Source organism: Haliotis rubra, unplaced genomic scaffold (genome assembly GCF_003918875.1).
Source record: "Haliotis rubra isolate DU_JTF1 unplaced genomic scaffold, ASM391887v1 Scf247, whole genome shotgun sequence".
NCBI classification, from domain to species: Eukaryota; Metazoa; Mollusca; class Gastropoda; order Lepetellida; family Haliotidae; genus Haliotis; species Haliotis rubra.
In genome coordinates, this window is record NW_025766525.1 from 866,794 (window position 1) to 884,109 (window position 17,316).

Genomic DNA, 17,316 nt, shown 5'->3' on the forward strand with positions numbered 1-17,316 from the left:
ACTGACTCAAGGCCACACTATGGCTGTATTATCTGATGGTATCTCTCTCACCTCTCTCACTCAGCTGACTCAAGGCAACACTATGGCTGTATTATCTGATGGTATCTCTCTCACCTCACTCACTCAGCTGACTCAAGGCAACACTATGGCTGTATTATCTGATGGTATCTCTCTCACCTCACTCGCTCAGCTGACTCAAGGCAACACTATGGCTGTATTATCTGATGCTGTCTCTCTCTGATGGTATCTCTCACTCACTCAGCTGACTCAAGGCAACACTATGGCTGTATTATCTGATGGTATCTCTCTCACCTCTCAAACTCAGCTGACTCAAGGCAACACTATGGCTGTATTATCTGATGGTATCTCTCTCCACTTCACTCCACTCAGCTGACTCAAGGCAACACTATGGCTGTATTATCTGATGGTATCTCTCTCACCTCTCTCACTCAGCTGACTCAAGGCAACACTATGGCTGTATTATCTGATGGTATCTCTCTCACCTCTCTCACTCAGCTGACTCAAGGCAACACTATGGCTGTATTATCTGATGGTATCTCTCTCACCTCCCTCACTCAGCTGACTCAAGGCAACACTATGGCTGTATTATCTGATGGTATCTCTCTCACCTCACTCACTCAGCTGACTCAAGGCAACACTATGGCTGTATTATCTGATGGTATCTCTCTCACCTCTCTCACTCATCTGACTCAAGGCAACACTATGGCTGTATTATCTGATGGTATCTCTCTCACCTCACTCACTCAGCTGACTCAAGGCAACACTATGGCTGTATTATCTGATGGTATCTCTCTCACCTCTCTCACTCAGCTGACTCAAGGCAACACTATGGCTGTATTATCTGATGGTATCTCTCTCACCTCTCTCACTGAACTGACTCAAGGCAACACTATGGCTGTATTATCTGATGGTATCTCTCTCACCTCACTCACTCAGCTGACTCAAGGCCACACGATAGCTGTATTATCTGATGGTGTCTCTCTCACCTCACTCACTCAACTGACTCAAGGCCACACTACGGCAGTATTATCTGATGGTATCTCTCTCACCTCACTCACTCAGCTGACTCAAGGCCACACTATGGCTGTATTATCTGATGGTATCTCTCTCACCTCACTCACTCAGCTGACTCAAGGCAACACTATGGCTGTATTATCTGATGGTATCTCTCTCACCTCTCTCACTCAGCTGACTCTAGGCCACACTATGGCTGTATTATCTGATGGTATCTCTCTCACCTCTCTCACTCAACTGACTCAAGGCAACACTATGGCTGTATTATCTGATGGTATCTCTCTCACCTCACTCACTCAACTGACTCAAGGTAACACTATGGCAGTATTATCTGATGGTATCTCTCTCACCTCACTCACTCAGCTGACTCAAGGCAACACTATGGCTGTATTATCTGATGGTGTCTCTCTCACCTCACTCACTCAGCTGACTCAAGGTAACACTATGGCTGTATTATCTGATGGTATCTCTCTCACCTCATTCACTCAGCTGACTCAAGGCCACACTATGGCTGTATTATCTGATGGTATCTCTCTCACCTCACTTCACTCAACTGACTCAAGGCAACACTATGGCTGTATTATCTGATGGTATCTCTCTCACCTCTCTCACTCAGCTGACTCAAGGCAACACTATGGCTGTATTATCTGATGGTATCTCTCTCACCTCACTCACTCAGCTAACTCAAGGCAACACTATGGCTGTATTATCTGGTGCTGTCTCTCTCACCTCACTCACTCAACTGACTCAAGGCAACACTATGGCTGTATTATCTGATGGTATCTCTCTCACCTCACTCACTCAACTGACTCAAGGCCACACGATAGCTGTATTATCTGATGGTGTCTCTCTCACCTCACTCACTCAACTGACTCAAGGCCACACTATGGCTGTATTATCTGATGGTATCTCTCTCACCTCACTCACTCAACTGACTCAAGGCAACACTATGGCTGTATTATCTGATGGTATCTCTCTCACCTCTCTCACTCAGCTGACTCAAGGCCACACTATGGCTGTATTATCTGATGGTATCTCTCTCACCTCTCTCACTCAGCTAACTCAAGGCAACACTATGGCTGTATTATCTGATGGTATGTCTCTCACCTTATCATCCCAGCTGAAGTCAGCAGTGATGGTGAGCCTCACTCTGAGAACAGTGCGGGTGATTGGTTGTATGCTTGCGTCCAGAATGAGTGCAGGAATCTGGTTGACACATCTCTTGATGATGGCCCCCATCCTGACGTGGTGGACTATGTGGCCTAGGTAACAGAACCATCACAAACCTTTACAACAGTATTCCTACAGTGATGCAGAATGAATAGGACCAGCTTAGCTTTTGTTTCAGCAACATTATTGCAACAAGAGCAATGCGCTTTTTTTACCAAGGAGGTAACTCCTAAATTGAGTACCAAAGCATTAATACAGTAACCCTGCTGAATCTCTCATTATTACTACAGAACATCCTGAAACAGCTTCCTGACAGCCCTACCCATTTCCCTGGCAACCATGACTCTCCCTAGGTGCAAAGGTTTCTGATCTTATGAACCAGCTAAGATGACAGCCCTACCTATTTCCCTGGCAACCATGTCTCTCTCTAGGTGCAAAGGTTTCTGATTTTATGAACCAGCTAAGATGACAGCCCTACCTATTTCCCTGGCAACTATGTCCATCTCTAGGTGCAAAGGTTTCTGATCTTATGAACCAGCTAAGATGACAGCCCTACCCATTTCCCTGGCAACCATGTCACTCTCTAGGTGCAAAGGTTTCTGATCTTATGAACCAGCTAAGATGACAGCCCTACCTATTTCCTTGGCATCCATGTCTTTCAGTCGGTCTATGTAAAGGTTCCTGGCTTCAATCTTGTTGAGGATTTCCTGGGAGAGAATGGGGAACTGTCGCAGTGGGTGTTCGTGTGCCCACAGCCTCTTGTCCACCACCTTGCTGAGTGCCAACAGCCGACCTGCCATCACTGGCCAACCCTTCTTCAGCGCCATCTCAAACAGAGCTCGCATGATCCTGGAGGCATTCTGTGGAGGATCAAACACTTCAACATGGAACAACAGGCAAGTTGAAGCTTCTGTCTATATACACATATCATGCAACAATCATTCAGTTCAGTCCATGTCCTAATCTTAATGCTACCCTGATTGCCAATCAGATATAACAAATCAGCAAAAGATAACCTTGACAGTATGTTCACAGATGAACTGAAGTTTTGCCTCCAATCTGTACATGGCAGAAAATGATGTAGAAGATGTGGTGTGGAGCATGTCAGGGCACCACCCCCTGACAATGGTCAGTAAGGGCACAGAAGTGTCACAGTAGTGTCAGGGTGTCACAGTGGTGTCAAGTAGTATAAGTGGTGTCCAAGTAATGGTGTCACAGGTGTCACAGTGGTGTCAGGGTGTCACATTAGTGTCACAGTGGTGTCCCAGTAGTATAAGTAGTGTCACAATGGTGTCACACTGGTGTCAGGGTGTCACAGTACTGTCAGGGTGTCACAGTGGTGTCAGGGTGTCACAGTAGTGTCACAGTGGTGTGAGGGTGTCAAAGTGGTGTCACAGTAGTGTCAGGGTGTCCCAGTGGTGACAGGGTGTCACAGTGGTGTCCCAGTGGTGTCAGAGTAGTGTCAGGGTGTCACAGTGGTGTCACATTAGTGTCAGTGGTATCACATTAGTGTCACAATGGTGTCACATTAGTGTCCCAGTGGTGTCCCAGTAGTATAAGTAGTGTCACAATGGTGTCAAACTAGTGTCAGGGTGTCACACTGTTGTCACAGTATTGTCAGGGTGTCACAGTAGTGTCAGGGTGTCACAGTATTGTCAGGGTGTCACAGTAGTGTCACAGTGGTGTCAGGGTGTCACAGTAGTGTCAGGGTGTCACACTGGTGTCAGGGTGTCACGCTGGTGTCAAAGTAGTGTCAGGGTGTAACAGTGGTGTCAGGGTGTCACACTGGTATCACATTAGTGTCACAGTGGTGTCACAGAGGGTGTCACAGTAGTGTCACAGTGGTGTCAGGGTATCACATTAGTGTCACAGTGGTGTCACAGTAGTGTCAGGGTGTCACAGTAGTGTCAGAGTGGTGTCAGAGTGGTGTCCCAGTAGTGTCAGGGTGTCCCAGTAGTGTCCCAGTGTGGGCTGGTATCAACCAAACTGGTGTGAATGGATATCTCACTGGTCAGTGATACCTTCACAAGTGTTTGTTTATTTGAGTTGTTACATTTCTTGGCTGAATTCTGTAACATGGATATGCCCAGCCCCATCATGTCCAGGTTGCCATCATCTCCATCAGGAGGCCCTACAGACATCATGTCAAGGCTGCCATCATCTCCATCAGGAGGCCCTACAGACATCATGTCCAGGTTGCCATCATCTCCATCAGGAGGTCCTACAGACATCATGTCCAGGCTGCCATCATCTCCATCAGGCAGCCCTACAGACATCATGTCCAGGTTGCCATCATCTCCAGCAGGAGGCCCTACAGACATCATGTCCAGGCTGCCATCATCTCCAGCAGGCGGCCCTACAGACATCATGTCCAGGTTGCCATCATCTCCATCAGGAGGCCCTACAGACATCATGTCCAGGTTGCCACCATCTCCAGCAGGAGGCCCTACAGACATCATGTCCAGGTTGCCATCATCTCCAGCAGGAGGCCCTACAGACATCATGTCCAGGTTGCCATCATCTCCAGCAGGAGGCCCTACAGACATCATGTCCAGGTTGCCATCATCTCCATCAGGAGGCCCTACAGACATCATGTCCAGGTTGCCACCATCTCCAGCAGGAGGCCCTACATACATCATGTCCAGGTTGCCATCATCTCCAGCAGGAGGCCCTACAGACATCATGTCCAGGTTGCCATCATCTCCATCAGGAGGCCCTACAGACATCATGTCCAGGTTGCCATCATCTCCAGCAGGAGGCCCTACAGACATCATGTCCAGGTTGCCATCATCTCCAGCAGGAGGCCCTACAGACATCATGTCAAGGCTGCCATCATCTCCAGCAGGAGGCCCTACAGACATCATGTCCAGGCTGCCATCATCTCCATCAGGAGGCCCTACAGACATCATGTCCAGGCTGCCACCATCTCCAGCAGGAGGCCCTACAGACATCATGTCCAGGCTGCCATCATCTCCAGCAGGCGGCCCTACAGACATCATGTCCAGGTTGCCATCATCTCCATCAGGAGGCCCTACAGACATCATGTCCAGGCTGCCACCATCTCCATCAGGAGGCCCTACAGACATCATGTCCAGGCTGCCATCATCTCCAGCAGGAGGCCCTACAGACATCCTACAGACATCATCTCCAGGTTGCCATCAGACTCATCAGGTTGCCATCATCTCATCATGTCAGGTTGCCAGGCTGCCATCATCTCCATCAGGAGGCCCTACAGACATCATGTCCAGGTTGCCATCATCTCCAGCAGGAGGCCCTACAGACATCATGTCCAGGTTGCCATCATCTCCAGCAGGAGGCCCTACAGACATCATGTCCAGGCTGCCACCATCTCCAGCAGGAGGCCCTACAGACATCATGTCCAGGCTGCCATCATCTCCAGCAGGCGGCCCTACAGACATCATGTCCAGGCTGCCATCATCTCCATCAGGAGGCCCTACAGACATCATGTCCAGGCTGCCACCATCTCCATCAGGAGGCCCTACAGACATCATGTCCAGGTTGCCATCATCTCCAGCAGGAGGCCCTACAGACATTGGATGGGTCTTCGGACATGGACACAAGGGAGCATCTGAAAATGTTCTCAACCAGAGTGTACTCTAGGGATCCACTGTGGACCAACTTGGTGGACTGGTTGGCAATGTCAAGTCATAAGCAAGTTAACCAACAGTTTGTCATGAGGTGTTACACATGTATTGCCCAGCGTACTGGACACAACAAATGATATTATTATTATGATACTGGTCAATACGCATGATATTAAGTGTTGTTTCACCTACATTAATATTTCATCAGTTCCTGTACTATTTGTCAGCAGTATATGTACATACATCGATCGATGCCCTGGCAATCATAACATACAAAATATACCTAGATCTACCTCACCACTGATGCCCCACCAGATAAATGATGCCCAATCTGATGATTGATGCCCCACCTGATGATTGATGCCCCACCTGATGATTGATGCCCCACCTGATGATTGATGCCCCACCTGATAAATGATGCCCCACCTGATGATTGATGCCCCACCTGATGATTGATGCCCCACCTGATAAATGATACCCCATCTGATAATTGATGCCCCACCTGATGATTGATACCCCACCTGATGATTGATGCCCCACCTGATAAATGATGCCACACCTGATGATTGATGTCCCACTGAATCAATGATATCCCATCTGATGATTGATACCCCACCTGATGATTGATGCCCCACCTGATAAATGATGTCCCACCTGATGATTGATGCCCCACCGAATCAATGATATCCCACCTGATGATTGATGCCCCACCGAATCAATGATATCCCACCTGATGATTGATGACTCACCTGATACATGATAGCCCACCTGATGATTGATGACCCACCTGATAAATGATGCCCCACCTGATGATTGATGCCCCACCGAATCAATGATATCCCATCTGATGATTGATGACTCACCTGATACATGATAGCCCACCTGATGATTGATGCCCCACCTGATTATTGATGACCCATCTGATTATTGATGCCCCACCTGATAAATGATAGCCCACCTGATGATTGATGCTCCACCTGATAAATGATAGCCCACCTGATGAATGATCCCCACCTGATAAATGATAGCCCACCTGATGAATGATAGCCCACCTGATGAATGATGCCCCACCTGATGAATGATAGCCCACCTGATGAATGATGCCCCACCTGATGAATGATGCCCACCTGATAAATGATAGCCCACCTGATGAATGATGCCCCACCTGATAAATGATAGCCCACCTGATGAATGATCCCCACCTGATAAATGATGCTCCACCTGATGAATGATGCCCCACCTGATGATTGATGATGGCCCACCTGATGATTGATGCCCCACCTGATAAATGATAGCCCACCTGATGAATGATGCCCCACCTGATAAATGATAGCCCACCTGATAAATGATAGCCCACCTGATGAATGATCCCCCACCTGATAAATGATAGCCCACCTGATGAATGATGCCCCACCTGATAAATGATAGCCCACCTGATAAATGATAGCCCACCTGATGACTGATGCCCCACCTGATAAATGATAGCCCACCTGATGATGCCCCACCTGATGAATGATGCCCCACCTGATAAATGATGCCCCACCTGATGAATGATGCCCCACCTGATAAATGATAGCCCACCTGATGAATGATGCCCCACCTGATAAATGATGCCCCACCTGATGAAATGATGCCCCACCTGATGATTGATGCCCCACCTGATAAATGATGCCCCACCTGATGATTGATGCCCCACCTGATAAATGATAGCCCACCTGATGATTGATGCCCACCTGATAAATGATAGCCCACCTGATGAATGATGCCCCACCTGATAAATGATGATGCCCCACCTGATGAATGATATGCCCCACCTGATAAATGATGCCCCACCTGATGAATGATAGCCCACCTGATGAATGATGCCCACCTGATACCCACCTGATGCCCCACCTGATAAATGATAGCCCACCTGATAAATTAGCCCACCTGATGAATGATAGCCCACCTGATAAATGATAGCCCACCTGATGATTGATGCCCCACCTGATAAATGATAGCCCCACCTGATGAATGATGCCCCACCTGATAAATGATAGCCCACCTGATAAATGATAGCCCACCTGATAAATGATGCCCCACCTGATAAATGATGCCCCACCTGATAAATGATAGCCCACCTGATGAATGATGCCCCACCTGATAAATGATACCCCACCTGATGAATGATGCCCCACCTGATAAATGATAGCCCACCTGATGAATGATGCCCCACCTGATGAAATGATGCCCCACCTGATAAATGATGCCCCACCTGATGATTGATGCCCCACCTGATAAATGATGCCCCACCTGATCTATGATTGCCCACCTGATAATAAATGATGATGGCCCACCTGATGATTGATCCCACCTGATGAATGATGACCCACCTGATGATTGATAACCCACCTGATGATTGATGCCCCACCTGATAAATGATGATCCCACCTGATGCATGATGACTCCACCTGATTAAATGATGCCCCACCTGATAAATGATGACCCACCTGATGAATGATGCCCCACCTGATAAATGATAGCCCACCTGATGAATGATGCCCCACCTGATAAATGATAGCCCACCTGATGAATGATCCCCCACCTGATAAATGATAGCCCACCTGATGAATGATGCCCCACCTGATAAATGATAGCCCACCTGATGAATGATGCCCCACCTGATAAATGATGCCCACCTGATAAATGATGCCCCACCTGATGATTGATGCCCCACCTGATGAATGATGCCCCACCTGATAAATGATGGCCCACCTGATGATTGATGCCCCACCTGATGAATGATCCCTCACCTGATGACTGATGCCCCACCTGATCAATGATAGCCCACCTGATGATTGATGCCCCACCTGATAAATGATGCCCCACCTGATGATTGATGCCCCACCTGATGATTGATGCCCCACCTGATGAATGATGCCCCACCTGATGAATGATGCCCCACCTGATGATTGATGCCCCACCTGATGATTGATGCCCCACCTGATGATTGATGCCCCACCTGATGATTGATGACCCATCTGATGATTGATGCCCCACCTGATGATTGATGCCCCACCTGATAAATGATGCCCCACCTGATGATTGATGCCCCACCTGATGATTGATGCCCCACCTGATGACTGATGCCCCATCTGATAATTGATGCCCCATTTGATAAATGATATCCAATCTGATGATTGATGACCCACCTGATTATTGATATCCAATCTGATGATTGATGACCCACCTGATGATTGATGCCCCACCGAATCAATGATATCCCATCTGATGATTGATGGGTAAGATTACAGAATACCGGATACCTTCCGTCATTTTTAAAAGCGCGCGAGTTTACTTTTGGTTAGGATTAGGGTTAGGGTAAGGTTTAGGGTTAGGGTAAGGTTTAGGGTAAGGGTTTAGGGTAAGGTTTAGGGTTAGGGTTAGGGTGATGTGACACTAAACAACATGGCTGGTAGGTATCCGGTATTCTGTAAGTGAACCGATTGATGCCCCACCTGATGATTGATGCCCCACCGAATCAATGATATCCCACCTGATGATTGATACCCTATGATAGCCCACCTGATAATTAATGCCCCATCTGATAATGATCTGATGCCCCACCAAATCAATGATATCCCACCTGATGATTGATACCCTATGACAGCCCACCTGATTAATGCCCCATCTGATAATGATGCCCCACCTAATGATTGATGCCCCACCTGATGATTGATGCTCCAACTGATGATTGATGCCCCACCTGATAATTGATGCCCCATTTGATAAATGATATCAAATCTGATGATTGATGACCCACCTGATGATGACCCACCTGATAAATGATGACCCACCTGATTATTGATGACCTACCTGATGATTGATGACTCACCTGATTATTGATAACCCACCTGATGATTGATGACCCACCTGATAAATGACATCTCACCTGATGCATGATGACTCATCTGATGATTGATGCCCCACCTGATGATTGATGCCCCATCTGATAATTGATGCCCCATTTGATAAATGATATCAAATCTGATGATTGATGACCCACCTGATTATTGATGACCCACCTGATAAATGATGACCCACCTGATGATTGATGACCCACCTGATGATTGATGACTCACCTGATTATTGATAACCCACCTGATGATTGATGACCCACCTGATAAATGACATCTCACCTGATGCATGATGACTCATCTGATTATTGATGACCCACCTGATTGATGACCCACCTGATGATTGATGACTCACCTGATTATTGATGACCCACCTGATGATTGACGACCCACCTGATGATTGATGACTCACCTGATGATTGACGACTCACCTGAGCAACATATGACATGTCAGAGATGAGAGAAAGACTCCAGTCCGTGCCTGGAGACGTATGTCTGTAGCAAGATGTTGACTTTCCCGTTGGGATTTTCTTTCCCCCCTGCCACTGGCATCTCACAGGCATCGAACATCAGGTTGTCCAGCTCATCCATCTCATCCTCACGGACCTGCCACACAAACATCCCATTAAACACTGTCATGCCACCTTGTACATACTTACATAAGGTATTTTCTTTTCAGTAGTTGAAATAAGAACACACAGAAATTCTAAAAAGAAGATTTCTTCTTTAAAATAAATGTCGGGAAAATAACAAATAATACTAGAAAGGAGATGAATATAAGCCAGAATGTGACTTCCAGCACTGTACAGATCATCCAGGTTCACTGACATCACTGTACAGATCACCCAGGTTCACTGACATCACTGTACAGATCACCCAGGTTCACTGACATCACTGTACAGATCACCCAGGTTCACTGACATCACTGTACAGACCACCCAGGTTCACTGACATCACTGTACAGATCACCCAGGTTCACTGACATCACTGTACAGATCACCCAGGTTCACTGACATCACTGTACAGATCACCCAGGTTCACTGACATTACTGTACAAGATCACCCAGGTTCACTGTACAGATCACCCAGGTTCACTGACATCACTGTACAGATCACCCAGGTTCACTGACATCACTGTACAGATCACCCAGGTTCACTGACATTACTGTACAGACCACCCAGGTTCACTGACATCACTGTACAGACCACCCAGGTTCACTGACATCACTGTACAGATCACCCAGGTTCACTGACATCACTGTACAGATCACCCAGGTTCACTGACATCACTGTACTGATCACCCAGGTTCACTGTCATCACTGACAAGACTCATGACAAGAGTTGTACTGCAGTTTCAGGCCACTTCCTCATATATACATGTTATCAATCTTTCACCTGAAAAGGCATTAATGAAGACTGACCTTGATTTGTTCAAACTCCTGGGACTTGGCCAATATGTTAAACACCTCTGGTTCTGCCATGTGAGGTTTGAAGAACTCGTTGATTGTCTGCAAACAGTACATATTTGATAGATAAGACCTACCAGTTTCACCATGCTGCTTCTGTAGGCTCACACAGCAACACAAACCCTAAATACATTGTGTCAGTTCACATGAAGCATTATTTCAAAACATTTCCAACATGACTGTGTAAAAAGCAAAAAATGTTCAAAACTGTGTTATGAGAGTGTGTTTTTCGTAACATTGGTTAGGTGATAATAATTATGAGTCACAATGTTTAAAGTTTTGGGTGTTGGTTGTGGGTCACATTTCGCGTCATATATGTTCAATCCCAATGGTATTTTTAGCGGCACGCCTTTTGGGATGGCGCTCAAGAGTTACCTCCCTTGACTGGATGTTTATGTGTTGACATCGTCATGTTGTGGAGTCTCCCAGCGATATCGAGAAAGATCTATGTGGTTAATGATACAGCCATGCTTTCCCCGAAAGTTCGAGAATCTGTATCAGTATATATCAGGCTGGCTGTTGTGTGGTGCGACACAAGGACTGACACGGAATTACACAGGACTTTTGATATCACTGGAGTTGCCTACCATTGTCGTCCTTCGTCACCATCACCATCATCTGATCCTGACACTACGTGCCTGACAACTGCTCTCATTTGTAAACAAGCTTCATTTAGAATATCTGATCTCACTGTAATGATCAAGGCTCGTGGTGAGTTGATATTTTATATTTGTGACTCAAAACTTTAGATTTGTGACTCAATTGCATTGTACTAGAAATCTGTATTGTGATTCATTGTAGCTTGCTCATTGTTTGCTCAATATATTATTGAATATTTTAGACTTTTTAGACGGCAATTTATTAACCGTAACAGCAGTCATCAAGCAGGATATAGCTTTCTGACACACTGAAGGTGGATACCACATCAGTGTTGAGACTGACTGACTGACTAGACTACGCCACCGTCCCTCAGTGTTGAGAAACAGCTCCATAAGAACCTGACCAATGTTTGTACCATGCAGGCTACAACCTCGGCAACGTACATCATTGGAGTACCACAACATACCTCCATCATCAGTGCAGTTATAACATGTAGCACTGGACACCTCATCCATCCCACAACCTCACAGGTGAGTGGCCTACTTGATGTAGAAGTGGCTGGCAATGCGACCCAGGTCAGTGTATATCTCACCTCCATTGTGTCGTACTTGATGTAGAAATGGCTGGCAATGCGACCCAGGTCAGTGGAGGAGAAGTAGGACGTCCTCTCATCAAATCTGACCATCATGGCTTTGTCCAGCTTGCGTCCTGCTTCTGTGATGAGGTCGCGCCGGTGGACCTCCAAGCTTGGGTCATCCTGGTGATAACACAATATTCTCTAAGGACTACTTACAAATATATGATATAACTTATATCTATAATAAGGGATACAGTTTTGAATGTGTAAACTGTGTGATATGAAAATACACAAGTGTAATAATCCCATAATGTCACTCTTACATAAGCTAAGTTTTGAGTGAGTGAGTGAGTTAAAATTTAAAGTCACTTTGGCAAGCTAAGTTTTGAAAGGTATTTTCACTCACTGGAGTCTCGAAGACAGTACATATGACGTCATTATTAGAGTTTGCAAATTTTCACTTTCATTTCCTGTTCCACGGTAGAGAATCCCTACATTTTTACAAAGTGCTAACAAATTTGCCGACAAGTTTCATGAACACTCACCACTCGGAACTGATTTAGAACATCAGGTTAACCAATGTAAGGGGCAGATCAAAAAGTGGTTCCCACCTGGTGAATGTGACTTTATCTTTGTACAGATCGTTACTCCTGATAAGGAACCATCTCATTTTATGATCAATGTTCTCATCACCTGCCCCACCTGTCCCAGATAAACTGCAGATACTGTGAACATCCAGCTCTGATCAGTGCACACAAAAACAGTCTAGGTTGCACATAATTATGTTTAATGACAAATCATATACTACTATTGTGGTCCCCATTTTGCCTAAAATACACAATAACTCCAAAATAATTGTTTAGGTTGTCAGTCCTTGCTGCAGTCCTGAGGATTCAGGGACCATAACAGCTTATTCTACAGCTGAATAAATCACACTAACAGGTCTATTGCTGCTCTCCATTAATTTAATGCAGTGCTCTCTTCAGGTAGGGAACATGAGCACTGCAGAGTTATCTCCCTTTATGAGCCCCCCAATTCTTTGAGTAGACAGTAATACAGTGGAATTAGGCACTGATACATCAATAAAAGGCAGTTCAGGAATAAAACTAGCCAAAATGCCTGTCATAGATTGAACTAGATAAGAACTCTGAGAGCAGACGTTAGAGCTCGGGGTTAGACCCGCCCCAACACCCTAGGTGGCCTCATCTGCAGCCATGGTTTCACACGACTCAAAACAAGCATCAGTTGTCAGACTAAGCACTGAAGTGTACGAGTACCTGGACAACACCGTAGGGGATGCCGTAAGCCAGAGGGTTGATCCTCATCCGGACGTACAGGTATGTGTAGCTGAGCCACTTGACGGCCTCCTCCATGTTGGTTACTGTACCGAGTGCAACCTGAAATACAGTCAGAGAAAACTCTAACGCACGCTCTTACCAAACTGATGAAGCCAGTGTCAACCACTGGCCTAGAATGTATTACCAAGTCAGAGAAAACTCTAACGCACGCTCTTACCAAACTGATGAAGCCAGTGTCAACCACTGGCCTAGAATGTATTACCAAGTCAGAGAAAACTCTAACACTCTTACCAAACTGATGAAGCCAGTGTCAACCACTGGTCTAGAATGTATTACCAAGTCAGAGAAAACTCTAACGCACGCTCTTACCAAACTGATGAAGCCAGTGTCAACCACTGGTCTAGAATGTATTACCAAGTCAGAGAAAACTCTAACGCACGCTCTACTAAAACTGATGAAGCCAGTGTCAACCACTGGCCTAGAATGCATTACCAAGTCAGAGAAAACTCTAACGCACGCTCTTACCAAACTGATGAAGCCAGTGTCAACCACTGGCCTAGAATGTATTACCAAGTCAGAGAAAACTCTAACACACGCTTACCAAACTGATGAAGCCAGTGTCAACCACTGGTCTAGAATGTATTACCAAGTCAGAGAAAACTCTAACGCACGCTCTTACCAAACTGATGAAGCCAGTGTCAACCACTGGTCTAGAATGTATTACCAAGTCAGAGAAAACTCTAACGCACGCTCTTACCAAATTGATGAAGCCAGTGTCAACCACTGGTCTAGAATGTATTACCAAATCAATGCCAGGACATTGACATTGTAACATTAAGTTCTGGGACTAAGAATTCAGGGTACAGGGGGATATTTTTTCATGTCTTCACAAACTTAACTTCAGCACTTCCATGAATCAAAAGCAGGAAAATCCAAATAAACCATATTCAAATGAGAGGGGTCAGGTCAATAACAAAGATGATACAGGTTGTAACATGACTTGTAGTGAGTGAGTTTAGTTTTACGCTGCACTTATTCCAACCACTTTTGAGAGCTACCCCAACACCAGAAATGGGCTTCACACATTGTACCCATATGGGGAATCTCCTCGGCATGATAAACAAACGCCTTAACCACTAGGCTATCTTTTGATGACCTGGGTGAAAACCTCACCTCATCATGACATTCTCTGTGAGGCTGTGGTAGAAATTCAGATTATCTGTGAGGCCTAGAGTGAAAACACCTCAGCATCACTGTGAGGCATTCCTCTGTGAGGCTGTAGACTAGAAAAACCTTACCTCAGCATTCAGATTATCTGTGAAAACCTTTCAGATTGTCCTGTGTAGGCAGCATTTCAGATTATCTGTGAGGCTGTAGACGAACTAGAGTGAAAACCTTACCTCAGCATTCAGATTGTCTGTGAAGCTGTTGACGAACTAGAGTGAAAACCTTACCTCAGCATTCAGATTGTCTGTGAGGCTGTACCTCAGCATTCAGATTATCTGTGAGGCTGTTGCATGAACTAGAGTGAAAACCTTACCTCAGCAGCATTCAGTGATTATTCAGATCTGTGAGGCTGTTGACGAACTAACTAGAGTGAAAACCCTTACCTCAGCATTCACCTGAGCATTCAGATTATCTGTGAGGCTGTTGAACTAGAGTGAAAACTAGCATTCAGATTGTCTGTGAAAACCTTACCTCAGCATTCAGATTGTCTGTGAGGCTGTTGATGAACTGGCTCTCAATTGGATTCTGTCTTGTCATCAGGGAGAGATAGTGGCTCAGCTTGTCGTGGGTTGTGATGATTGTGCCATGACCAAACTTGTCAAACTGGGGCCGACCAGCACGACCGAATATCTGCATCACGTCAAGGATGCCCAGGTCCACGAAGGAGCCTCGCTTCGCATCGTACAGTTGCGTGCCCTGAACATAAAACATTTAACAGATACAGAAGAAAGTTATTAGGGACATCACACTTCAAACTTAACACAAAAGAAACAAGAAGACAAAGTCATCAATATCCCCCGCAATGGCAAAATACTCTTCATGATTATGTCTACGAGTTATGATTATGTCAAATATTTAGGTGTGTATATAGAAAAGTGGAAGGAGAGTATTGAAAGGTTTTTAAAGTTCTGCTCCAGAAAGGAGCACTATCACCAATTTCAGTCTATGTCAAACTTGTTGCCATGGAAATGCCAAAAATATTTTATTCAGAAATCCAAAACTACCAAAAGGCACCAGTACACCACCAGATCTATGTATGTGCCAAGTTTGGTGAAGAAACATTGAACGGTTTTAGAGTTCTGCTCCGGAAAAGTGCACTACCACTAATTTCTGTTTTAGTCAAACTTGTTGCCATGGAAACACCAAAAATATTTTAGTCAGAATTCCAAAACTACCAAAAAGGAACCAGTACACCACCAGACCAATCTATTTGTCAAGTTTGGTGAAGAAATAGTGAACGGTTTTAGAGTTCAGCTCCGGAAAAGAGCACAACCACCAACTTCAGGCTATGTCAAACTTGTTGCCACGGAGTCCATTTTAATACCAAAAAATATTTTATTCAGAATCAAAAACTACCAAAAGGCACCAGTACACCACCAGATCTATCTATGTGCCAAGTTTGGTGAAGAAATATTGAACGGTTTTAGAGTTCTGCTCTCGAAAAGACAAATGTGCACGGACGGACGGACGGATCGACACACGCGACGGATCGGAGTCCATTTAATACCCCCAAAAGGCATTGCGGGGGATAAAAATTTACATTGAAATTCTTCTGGATTTCATTCTTGACAGAATAAATGCTGTTACGAATCCAAAATTACCACGTTTGTGTCTTGCCTAAACAATCAAATTGGAGGAAAGGTGCAGGCGTAGAAATAGAACTGGTAACTGTTTCTGTAAAAGTACATTTCCCAGTTGATTTTCCTAATAATCCATCATAGTGATGACCTGCACAAACCATGTTCCAGAAGTTAACATCATCAGACTATCACGTCCGAACATTCACCCACCTTGATGATGACAGCATGGGCGGGCAGATTGACACCCCAGGCCAGGGTTGCTGTACACACCAACACCTTGATGTGGCCACCACTGAAGTACCGCTCTACCAGGTTTCGGTCCTGGCGCAGCATCCCGGCATGATGCATGCTGAAGCCGTCCGGGAACAGATCCTTCAACTGCTTGTTCCGTGACCTCTGCAACTGTGGCAGGACACCAGGGAGGGTTTAGTGTAGCAGTACATAAGGGAGGGGTTAGTGTAGCAGTACATCAGGGAGGGCAGTATATTAGTTAGTGTAGCAGTACAGCAGGGAGGGGTTAGTGTAGCAGTACATCAGGGAGGGCAGCAGTTAGTGCAGCAGTACATCAAGGGAGGGGTTAGTGTAGCAGTACATCAGGGATTAGTGGCAGTAGTTAGTAGCAGAGGGAGGGGTACCAGTCAGGTGAGGGGGGAGGGGTTAGTGCAGCAGTACATCATCAGGCAGCAGGGGTTAGTGTAGCAGCAGTACATCAGGGAGGGGTAGTAGTTAGTGCAGCAGCAGTACATCAGGGAGGGTTAGTGCAGCAGTATATTAGGGAGGGGTTAGTGTAGCAGTACATCAGTTAGTGTAGCATACATCAGGGAGGGGTTAGTGCAGCAGTATATTAGGGTACACATCAGG

General features: G+C 45.8%; 1 protein-coding gene across 1 annotated transcript in view; it reads right to left on the minus strand.

Moving 5' to 3' along the window:
- LOC124279147 (activating signal cointegrator 1 complex subunit 3-like) overlaps positions 1 to 17,316 on the minus strand; it is a 294,552-nt gene that overhangs the window by 244,863 nt on the left and 32,373 nt on the right. The window contains 9 exon segments of the mRNA XM_046714949.1: positions 2,143 to 2,297; positions 2,840 to 3,065; positions 10,138 to 10,168; positions 10,170 to 10,312; positions 11,129 to 11,215; positions 12,366 to 12,530; positions 13,628 to 13,747; positions 15,347 to 15,571; positions 16,666 to 16,857. Of these exon segments, the coding sequence (XP_046570905.1) occupies positions 2,143 to 2,297; positions 2,840 to 3,065; positions 10,138 to 10,168; positions 10,170 to 10,312; positions 11,129 to 11,215; positions 12,366 to 12,530; positions 13,628 to 13,747; positions 15,347 to 15,571; positions 16,666 to 16,857 (1,344 nt within the window).